At 45.2% G+C, this 11,236-nt stretch overlaps 1 protein-coding gene across 2 annotated transcripts in view; it reads right to left on the reverse strand.

Moving 5' to 3' along the window:
- Positions 1-10,408, reverse strand: part of STYK1 (serine/threonine/tyrosine kinase 1) — a 17,541-nt gene extending 7,133 nt beyond the window's left edge. The window contains exons 1-5 of one of the 2 annotated variants that reach the window (XR_002099475.1): positions 10,302-10,408; positions 6,344-6,502; positions 3,053-3,301; positions 2,371-2,552; positions 31-114 (exon numbers count right to left, since the gene is read on the reverse strand). Coding sequence is in view for 1 of the 2 variants with exons in the window: in XM_019527646.1 (XP_019383191.1) it covers positions 31-114; positions 2,371-2,552; positions 3,044-3,301; positions 6,344-6,502; positions 10,302-10,368 (750 nt within the window). In the remaining variant the exon portion in view is untranslated. Of the gene's footprint in view, positions 1-30; positions 115-2,370; positions 2,553-3,043; positions 3,302-6,343; positions 6,503-10,301 lie in introns of both variants that reach the window. The other variant, XM_019527646.1, reaches the window with a different exon arrangement.
- Between the last annotated feature and the right edge of the window lie 828 nt (positions 10,409-11,236).

Raw genomic sequence — 11,236 nt, forward strand, 5'->3', positions numbered from 1 at the left:
GATAAGTGCACCGCATCTGCTCAGACTTACCAAAGCTGCTGCAACTTGCTGCCCAACCTTATAGACCTGTTTCTCAGTGAGGTCATATGGGATACCATCCATTGTCATTACATCCTAGAGACAAAGGATTGAGCAATACATCAAACAATCATCCTAGCAGGGAGGAAAGGTGTGGGTGAACCCCAGCTTCTTTCTAATGAAATGGAACCATACCTTCTAACCCCGCTCTTACTTTATGCCCCATAGCCCATTAGCATTATTAGCTTGCCTTGAAAGAGCAGATGTTTATAGACGGTTAGATTATCATCTATTGATAATGCCTTGGAATTGGAACAAGCACCCAAACAGAAGTAGTATCAGGGTGAATAGGTGATTGAAAAACAAAGGTGATGGATAGAAGGTTTTGATGAATTGGGTGGTAGCAAGGATGACAGATTATGGAGTTGCAAAGATGGAGGAAAGATGAATGGATGTCATGAGTGACAGGAGTAGAGAGAACTGGAAAAGGAGATGGAAATATACATAGTCAAATAAACCACAAATGAAAGATGAGTAGAGAAGCATATTTATAGATATGGGTAGTTGGATAGGTGAAAAGAGCCAGACATGACATGGATACTTAACAAGCTGACCAGACATATGTAACAGTGTTCAGTGAACATTTGGTGCTTAAACACATGCAAGAGTTCTTCTTTATTCTGTGTCTGTTTCCTACTGGCCCTGCATAGCAACAAATGCTCCCCAGGCCCCCACCAAGAACGTGCCTGGGAAACTTAGCTCTTATAGGGGCAGGATCAAGTCCTGAAAGACATCTTCAGGTTCCCCCAGCTTGACTGTTACAAGACCTAAAAATCAGCTGCCTGGCCCCAGTGATGGGAGGAAATGGAGTTAGGTGCCTGGGCTCCCTGTACACTCAATGGGAAGAGTCAGGTGCCTCCAGGGGATCATACACAAAAAGCCCCACCTGTTACGTGGGAGCAGCCTAGAGTTGGCTAGTGGGAAACCTTAAACATCAGGGGGATTTGGAAAAATTTTCAAAGGACAATATTTCCAAAGCTCCACACCTCCTTGGAGTTTAGTCTTTTGGCTGAGGCCTAAACATTAGTCACTCCTAACCAGCTGGTATTCAGTCTTCTTCTGAAGACAGGTGCCACACTGAGCAGGCCTCATTCTTGTTAAGAAGTGATGATGATAGAATGACCCATCTTTTACATAATATTCTAGCAGGTATAAAGTTTGCTTAGTCAAGCGCAAGACCTAGGTTCCAGGTCTTCCTCAGCCTGAGGGACTTCAAATACACATCTCCCACCTCCCAGAAGATTATCTTAATCACAAGGCTACAAAATTGTCTTTGAGGCACATTTCACCCCTCTTATTGAAGCTGACCTTCTGGGCAGCCCAGAATATAGGAATATGGGACTGAGGCATTGAATCCAGTCCCCTATGTTTGCAGACAAACAATTACATAAAGATTCCTAGAAATCTCAATCTTCAGCTCTCACACACAAGGATAAGGAATGAAACCAGAAACACTAGGGGAAATTTACAACATGCCACAGGCCAGACGAAGGGAGATGAAAGTTACTGCCAATGACCTGCCATTGCAGTGGCAGAGAAGTATTTGGTTAACAGAGCAAAAGACTGCTAGAGTAATGTGGCCAGAAGGAGAAAAAACAAGAGGGATTCTGGCTTTGTAGTGTGGGAGTTAGACTACTCAGCAGGCAGGGAAATTCTGGTCATTGCTCTATGGACTGTTAATGAATTTTACATTAGACAAACGTTGGATAACAAAGCAAAAAATAATTCTGAGCCCAGTAACCAAAACCTGGGCACATGTTCTATCTACAAGATTACTGCACAAAAGCTGAGGGGGGTGATGACACCTCCAGATATGTTGTTGAGTTGGTTTGTACAAGGCCTTCTCTAACCCCGTGGAGCAGATGAAGCCCTTTCAAGGTCTCAGGCAGAGGTGAGGTGCTGATTCACCTCATATCTGCATCACAGTGGCCTTTAGATGGATGTTAGGTACTTGCCTTCCCTAATCGCCTATACATGTGCAGAAACCTAGGTTTAATGCCTTATGGAACTTTGTGGACAAAAATGTAGTCACCAAATGAATGTAGACAGCTAATGGGTTTTGAATTGACTGGAATTGAGGTATTCTAGGTCACTTTTTGGGACTCTGTTACCTAAATTTCACCTAGACCCCATTTCAGTGCCTCAGACCCCACCCCACAAAATATTTTGTTTGGTTGTTTTTTATCTTGTTGAAGAATTTGAAAGAAATTCTGTTTTGGCTTGACATAAGGTGAATATTTTTGCAGCCACCAACCTGAAAAAAACATTATTTCAGCAGTTCCTCAGCCTCACCTTGCGACAGACCCACAGGAAGTTCAAGAGATCCCCAAGAGATGACTCCTTCAGGACCATATAAAGCGGCAGCTGATCTATACAACACCCCACCAGTTCCACCAGGTTCTCATGCTGGCCTAATGACTGATGGAACTTAATCCTCCCCAGGAAATCCTTCACATCATGGGGTCCAGCTGTGTCTGAAAGCACCAAGGAATAAAAGTATCACCACAAGGAGGCAGTGCAAACCCACGAAACATTGTCAACATGCACCCTGTACATCTTCAACATACAAGTAGGGTTTGGGATTAAATCCTGAGCTCAAGGCTTTATCACAACTCACTGACCTGATGCCAAGTACAAGTTTTCCCTTGTCTACATGGACTGCAGCCTCATGCTCCTCAACATGTTATCTAATGCATCATCATCAGATAGCTTCACCATTGTGTCCCAACAGAACAATTATGCAGAGAAGACAAGGCCAGGGATAGAGGGGCTGACAGGAAAAAGGATGATACTCCAATGTGGATACATGTGCAGAGAGCAGAGGGTGGGGACTGGGCAACTCAGAGCCCTATCTAATACTTTCTTAGACAATAAAGTAGGTCTGACCTTACAGAAGAGGGGATATTCCAGTGAATACACACAAGTGGATAAGAGAGATGTTTAAAATGCTGCATACTCCCACTACCTCTATTACCCTGCAAGGTTTTCAGGATGACTGCCTTAGTCTTCCCAGGGTTCTCAGTCTGCAGTTCTGCTCTGTAGATGCTCCCATAGCTGCCGGTGTGTATCAGCATCAAGGAGCCCGGTGTGAGTCTCTCTCGGGGTATCTGCAGCTCCTTCAGTGTCATGGCAGCAGCTTTTAGCAGGCTCTCCACCGTTGTCTCACTCAGCTGAATGTAAGAGTTCCCTGAGGCATTTGGCTCCTGCTGACTCTCTCTCTTGACTGAAAAAATAAACACATATAAGGTGTAAGTGTTGGGGATGGATGGGCTTTCCTCTTTAAAATACTGGCAAAGGCTTGCAGAAAAGAACCATCTCTTTACAGCACAATGAGGTACCCAAGACATTTCTAAATGAACTCACTGGCACATCAGAAGCAAGGCCTTTGTACATGCAACAAAACTGGTGTTTAATTGCCCTTTTGCACCAATTTAATGGAGTTACTGTTTGCACGCTTGGCAGCATATTGCGCTTTAATGACGCTGCTGTTTGCATGCGTGGTAGCGTGTTGTGCTTTAAATGACTTCATTAAGTGGCAAGATAAAACACCTCCAAGGTGTTTTAGTTTGCTACCTAACGAAGTGTAACAGAGCATAGGGTGCTGAAAACCAACATGCTCGGGGCTTGGCGGGCTTCCAGTGCCCCATGCACCACCCCCGCCGCCTTCTCCCACAGCCAGCACACCCAGCCACCCTCCTGACACCTTGCCACTCTGCCCCAGTGGCAAGCCAGCCATTCCCGGGCAGTCCCAGGCAGCAGAGATGGTGCAGGGGTGCTGGAGCTTACATGTCTCTCCAGCAGTGGGAAGGGGAGAGGGGGCAAGCTGCCACCGGGTCGTATGACCCCCCCCTGAGCTGTGGGGGACCCTGGTGCTTTCCTATGCGACAGGAGAGCCCCCCAGCCAGTGCCCACCCACTGGCAGCTGGCCCAGACAGTCCCGGGAGGTGCCAAAGCCATGGAGGGAAGCACTGGGCCCCACACAGCTCATGGGCTGTGCAACCTGGCAGCAGTGCATGCAGACAGGCTCCACTGAAGGAAAGAAAAAAAAAGCAGCAAGGAGCCTGATCTTTTTTTCTCTCTCTCTCCCTGGAGCCTGCCTGCCTGCCTGAGCTGCTTGGGGGCCCTGTGCTTCTCTCCACAGCTGCAGTGCCCACCAGGAACACCCGGGCCAGGAGCCAGAGACCAGGTGCCGCCTGGGGAGAGAAGCACCGGTCTCTCCACAGCTCAGGGACTGCTCAGCCTGCCAGCAGCTGCCCCCAGCCCCTCACCGCCGGAGGAACACGTAAGGATCAGGCCCCCACCTTTGTGTACAGGCCACAGGGGTTTAGTTCAGTTTAATTCTCTCTAAATTGAAGCGATGGAAAGAGAGGGTTTTTAAAGCCCTATCATTTCAATTTGGGAGAACTAAACTGAATTAAACCCCCATAGCATGCACAAGCACCCAAATATAGCCAATATAGTGCAGTGCTCTGCCTTGGCCAATTTGCTTTCCTTCTTTAGAGCTGGTTTGGGTATCTGTACATGGCATTGCATTAAGACATGCCCTCAATAAATACAGTACCCTGAGGATACAATGGATCTTGCTTTCTATCCCACTTGACTGAGAGGGAGAAGAAATAGTCTTGAACCCTCTAGTCAGGAGTGCTGGACTCACTCATCAGATCTATAAGACAAACACAGATGCAGCAGAGCTGACAGCTACAGGAAAAGTAGAGACTGAGGTGGCACATGTGGCACAGTGCTTACTTGGCCCCTGCTACTAACAGCCATGTCCAACAGGGTGCTAAAGCCCTGGGGTGTTATTTTTTCACCATTTAAAGTGCTTTACTGCCATGAACTTAACAGAACTGCACAACTTTACAGCACTTCAAAAAATGGTTACAGCACTTTAAATTAATCCTCGTTAAATGAGGTATGAAATTTGAAGTGATGTACTTTACAACACTTTAGCAACCTACTGCACTTTATATAACTTTTGTATGGTGGTCAAATTTCTGACCAGTGGAGAAGCCCCAGGAGGCTGCGAAGCACCCTCTGCCTCCTAGCCCTGAAAGTACAGGAAGGCTCAGAGTCTCCTCTCTCTACCACCACCACCAAACCCTGCACTTCTGTCATGTTTAAGAGAGCTGTAACTTTATACTGCTATAAAAAGCCCTAAATTACAGTGCTATAAAATGTGCATGGAGCACTTCTGTATGGATTCTGTAATAGACCTTCACCCCTCACTAGGCTCACCCCTAAATTCCCAGGCCTGCCAGGATGAAGCAGCTCTGTAATCCCAATCTAGCACAAGAGCAATGCATTTGACACCTCTGCTCAGCTATATTTAACTATAAAACAACCCTGGTTTTCTGGATATTATTCTTTTATATCACTATGCATAAAGGACTTTCTTCATGTGCAAGAGCAACAGCTATTTTATTCTGTAAGTAACTGTAGGTAGTTAGAGAAGAGACAGCTGTATGAAGTAGGGCATACTCTGTGCTTTATACTTTTGGTCTTTCTTGATGGAAATATTCCTAACGGAAATATTTCCTTCTGTATGGAAACCAAGATATGGGTTTCTTGCTATAACCTGCTCTGCATTACAGTGTTTTGAGTTTCTACCAGCTGGACCCCTACGCATGAAACACCTGTATCTGGAAATCACATTTATATTCCTTATGCAGAATATGCCCTCAGACCCAGCCTCACTGTGCTCCTAGCCCAGCACGTGGAAACTGAAGCTGTAGAAAACCCTCTGCATTGCATAGTAGCACTAACCTCCAGCAGTGTTAGGCCCAACTTCAGTAGAGTCCTGGCCTATATAGCCCTTAAAAAAAAGCAAGAACCTGCAGCTTGAAATCACATCCCCTGAAGAACAATATAGAATACTAGCTAAAAGTCTGAATCTATGTTAGGAAAACTGTGGCCCATATTTCTCCACTAGTGTATTTCTAGAGCGGCAATTTTCATGTTGACAAATCTCTGACCTTCAAGCAGTGTTACAGCTGGCCGGCACTTACTCAAAGCAGGGTTAGCTGCTGCAATGGATTAAACACCCAGGTTCTCTCTCACTACAAGCCTCCACCATTGCAAACACTGATGGAGTTGTACCATTGTACCACCTTTCCTGATGTGGACAAGACCACAGAAAGCCTAGCTCAGACTTTTTAAATCTCTTACTCCTTGACAGCCCATAGGGTGGGGAAGGCAGGAGGTAGTAACTGCAACTGAATCCAGCCTCCCCCTCCCACTCCCCTGTTCTGAACCCCCTGGAGGTTACCTTCATGTCCAGGCAGTACCAGTTGCTGCTGCTGCCGCTGCTGCCAATTTGTCTTCCAGCTTTGGTAACGGAGCCAAAGGATCACACTTAACACAATAACAAAGATGCCCACCAAGAAAACTGGAATGATGATCACTTCAGTCTGGTATTCACGCACAACTGTCAATGCAGAGGAGAAATAGAAAACAATAGTTGGCTGGCCATTGTACTGCTTAACAGTCACAGAGTGCACAAGTAATAATACACTCCAGTAACTTTAAACACGGTGTGCCCTTTGCAATAGGATCAAGGCACCTTTTATCAGCTGTTAATCTGATTTCTGCAAGTGTTGAGTATATGAGATTCCCACTGAAGTCAATGAGATTTCTGCACCTCTGACAATTAGACTACATATTTAGAAATCATAAACAAACAGAAATCATAGAAAAGTCAGTCTGAAAGGGAGCTCCAGAGGCCATCTAGTCCAGCCCCCTACATGAGATAGGAAAGGTCTTGTGTCCCCTAAGGGGATGAAACCTTGACACTAGTTTCATAGTTGATAGGGTCGGAAGGGGACCTGAGGAGATCATCATCATCAAGTCCGACCCCCTGCCATGGCAGGAAAGCACCATGCTCTATTAGCACCATGCTCTAAAGAATGCACAATTTTATCCCATATGTATGTGTGTGTGGGTGTGTGTGGGTGTGTGTGTATTACATACATACACATACAAATAAATATATGCTTATATGCCACAGAGAGAGACAGACAGACAGAGACACAAAGAAAGAAGGATATACATGGAACATTTACATCTAAAATGGACTTGGCTCTGGACATGAGATTGGTCACCATTTTGTTTCAACAATGCTATGCAACATTGTCATAGGAGGTGAAGCGAATAACATTAGCCATTAACAGTCAGAAGGTAGTACATGGCTTTAGAGAAGCAGGATGTAATTAAGTGGCTTGCTTTCTGGCCAGGAAGCTCAGGTTAACTTCCATTACTCTCTTCGGTCCCATACTGTAAGCGCTGCTATTCTTATATAAGGTGATGGCAACCCTCAGTACCCAGTTAATAAGAGTGGGTGGGACTCAGCACCTCACAGGATTGATCTCTGGAAAAGTATTAGATCCTTAATGACCATACATGGTCAAGGCCTTGTTTTTATGCCTTATCTGCAAAACAGTTCCCCCAAGCATACTCTTAAGGTGCTGTTTTCAGTAATAATCTAGAGGGAAGACTCTCCCCTAATGTGTCAAAAGCTGCATGTCTTACAGCAACTGGGTTTTCCATCCTGGTCTAGCTACACCTGCCTATTCTTACAGCAGCTATCACTATTTTTTAGGCACTGTCTTATGTTAGTCTCCCATCAAATACCATCCAGGCCCAACCCCAGCCAATTGTGGTAGATCAGCAGGGCTGCAAAGCCAAGAGCTGTGTGGCATCCCCATGGAAATGCTAGTGCAATGTTTATTGCTTACATTCCAGTGCAGAGTAATGTGGTGTATAAAGCTGAATCAGGATGACTCAGAGCTGGCAGAATTGGGATGCCTCCATGATGCTGACCATTGCCAAGATGTTACATCTCCCATCTTGATACCAGGAAATCTCCATCCACTATTCCCCTAGCATTTCTCTCCTTCACCTTCCCTACTGCCCTATTATAGATACCAATCCATGAAACATGCTCTAAGTGGTATATGTGTAGTCATGTAATTGCAGTTTTGGGCACCTACACAGTTTGCCATTCAGCTTTGGGTGTGCAAGCATCCAACATACAAGCCCAACAAGCTGTACTCCAGCCAGACAGGTATGCAGTGCTGTGCCATTACCCAGGTACACATTCAAGGCTGGGTAAGTATCAAAACTGTACCCAGACAAAAATCCATGACTAGCTGTTGTTAGACATTAGATGAGAGGACCCTCCCAGCTTTTAGCTTAAGAGTCCAGAGGCTACAGTATTTGCCCAAGGCATAGGGGGACCCAGGTTCTAGGTGCTTCCCCAGCCTACAGAGGATTTGAACCAGCATCTTCCCGCTTGCCATCAAATTGAGATAACTGCTAGGTTACAGGTAAGGTACCAGACAGAGCTCTTCCATTGAAGGACAGCCAAAGGATGGAGATAGGTGGGGCCAGGAGGAAAAGACTAAGTCAGAGTATGTGGCTTAATTAGTTGGATGCTGCCCTTAATGGTTAAGGGCCCTTGCTCCCAATAGGGCAGCTACAGTTCTTTATCCATCTCATCTAATGACTTGTAAATGGCAGGAGCAGTGGGTCACCTTCAAGAGGATGGCTGGAGAAGGGTCTGGCTAATGCCTAATCTATGGACTGAAAGTTTCAGCCCTATGCTGGGAAGCAGGAAATGCAGATTCAAAACTCCTTGGGTGAGGGATAGCTTAGAAGCTGGTCTCTTGTTCCATTAGCAAGTGCCCCAACCACTAGGTGACTGAGCTAAAACATAGGAGAGCCTTCATCTTCCACTTCCATCTTGCTTCTGGCAGGTAGGTGTGCAGGGTAACTATTTTGCCACAGGCTCAACAGAATCTAAAACTGTGTGTCTAAGTGCCAAAGACTGCAGTTTTATAGCTGCGTATATGCCATTATTAGACACTTATACAGACCTACCTAACTGCACCTAAGACCCAAATTTAGTTCCTCAGCCCCTCTGTTCAGCTACCTGGAAGTGCTTGAAGTCTCAAGGCACTTACATTTTTCAGCAGTAACGTTCCCTAATGTTTCAAGCTGTGCATGTCCATAACCCTCTAAGCCCAGAGGAGGCTGAGCAGCTTGGTGCTGCAATCATACCTATGCCCCATCAGGATGCAAAAACTAGGCACTCTTCTACCTTTCTTACTTGCAAGGCCCAATCCAGTACCTGCTGTCAGATCACAACCACAGAATCAGGCCCCAAACAAAACATGGGTAGGGAAGGAGCAATCACAACAACTATAGTCCAATAGCCCACTGCATGGAGCACCTACCCAGGGTAGAGATGACATAGGTGTTATTGCTGTCTCTGCCTAAGGGTATTTAAACCTGTATTGCTCAAATACCAGCCAGTCAAACACTCTTAACAACCAACCAAGCTAAAGAGCTGTCTCTGGTCCTTCTGATGATGCTGTTCTACTACGCATGCATAATAAAGGGTGTGTGAGAGACTGGGTAAGAGGATGAGTAAGCAAACAGGACTCTATAGGTTAGTGATCAGGGCATTCCCTTAGAGGACAGGAGACCTGTATTCCATGGTCTTCTCTGGTAATTCATAGAATCATAGGTTTAATAGGTTAATCATAGAATCATAGGTTAATTAATAGCAAATACTGAAATATCCTTGGAACAAGGACTGGAACCAAATTATCCCCCCTGCCAGGAAAATGCCCTAACCTCTAAGCTCAAGAGACATGCTTGCAGTTTCTCTGGCCCAGTGAATACAGAATTATTCCAGGTGACATGGAACAGCTTTAATAGGAGGGGTGGAGAGTACAGTAAACCCTGGAACATGCTTTAGTATGGTGTTTAGGGCACTCTTCTGAGAAGTAGGAGGTAGAGGTTCAAACCCTGCACACACACATATGAAGAAATAAACCTATGTCCAGAACTGAGGGGATCCTAACCACTACACTATTGGAAAAAGGGGTCAGCAGCTCCACCTTCTCTTGTGTTTTGAAGGAAGGGACTAGCATGGGGGCCAAATCCAAGAAACAGCTTGGAGTGCTGAATCCCTATAAGGGATAGAGATCTCATTGCAGCCCCCAAAAGGGGCTTGAAGACACATCCCTGTTCTTGGAGTTTCAGACTGGTGAGTTATCGTGGTTTCTCACTTAACAGGCTGACTTACATGAAACTACATGCTGACAGTACTCAACACCATGGCACCTCATCCACTTAATGGATCTAGCTCTAAGCCATCTAGGCCCAGTTGTTCTGCTTATGAGACCTAATAATTTAAAACAAGAACTATCTTTGAATCTTACCACATAGTTGGTCATTGCTGCTGCATTCCAGTAGCATACGTGTGAATTTCCTTACATCTTCTGCCATGATGAGCAAAATGTGAGCGTGTCCTTCACCTCTGGAATTTCCCCTGCACACACATGAAGAACATCATCAAATAAATAACCTAAGATGATAGGATGGCTCATGAACAGATAGGATACAAAGGTCCTTTTTTCCTGTGTCATTGGTTCTAATTTATTCCAGTTAGTAGAAGGAAGTAGCATGGGAAGGCTTTGTGAGTGATATGGGATACCCAGAATCAAATTTCGTTGATCATGTGTCACTGCATGAGTGGAATGAGTTTAAAGCCAAGTTTGTTCTGCAGTGCCATGCAGGAGACATAAGTATTGTTCAGTCCCCAGAGCTACGTGTATAAAAAAAGTCAAGAGCCATTAGCTCTCAAGGTAGAGGTGATATCTTTCATTAGACAAACTAGATTTTTGCAAAAAAAAAATTTAAAAAATCTTTAATTGCAAGCTTTCAGGCACATACACCTTTCATCAGGCATAGGAGAAAACATTGAAGAAGTATATGGATTGTATACGGGTACAATCTGGATACCAAGAACCATTAGCTTCATTCTAGCCTAAAATTATTTGTGCAAATCACCTGTCAGGTGCCAGAAGAAAAACAGCTGGAATAGTTAGCCTGTGTGGTTGATGACAAGTCAGAAAGACACAGGTTCAGACCCTCTTCTACGTGAGAGAGACCCTGGACATCCAGCTTCACAAGCAAGTAGGGCTACGTGTGCACAATATAAGCCAACCTGTGTGTAACTAGCTTGGAGGGGGTACTTATAATGCTATGTAGAGGACCAAATCTGGACCTGTAGAAGTCCAGAAAAAAATAGAATACACCCGTGAGACACACAGCTCCAGCCAACAAATGCCCTAAGCAGGACATGCAACATTGG

The sequence above is a fragment of the Gavialis gangeticus genome, unplaced genomic scaffold (assembly GCF_001723915.1).
Source record: "Gavialis gangeticus isolate Ggan-Ray unplaced genomic scaffold, GavGan_comp1, whole genome shotgun sequence".
In the NCBI taxonomy this organism is placed as follows: Eukaryota; Metazoa; Chordata; order Crocodylia; family Gavialidae; genus Gavialis; species Gavialis gangeticus.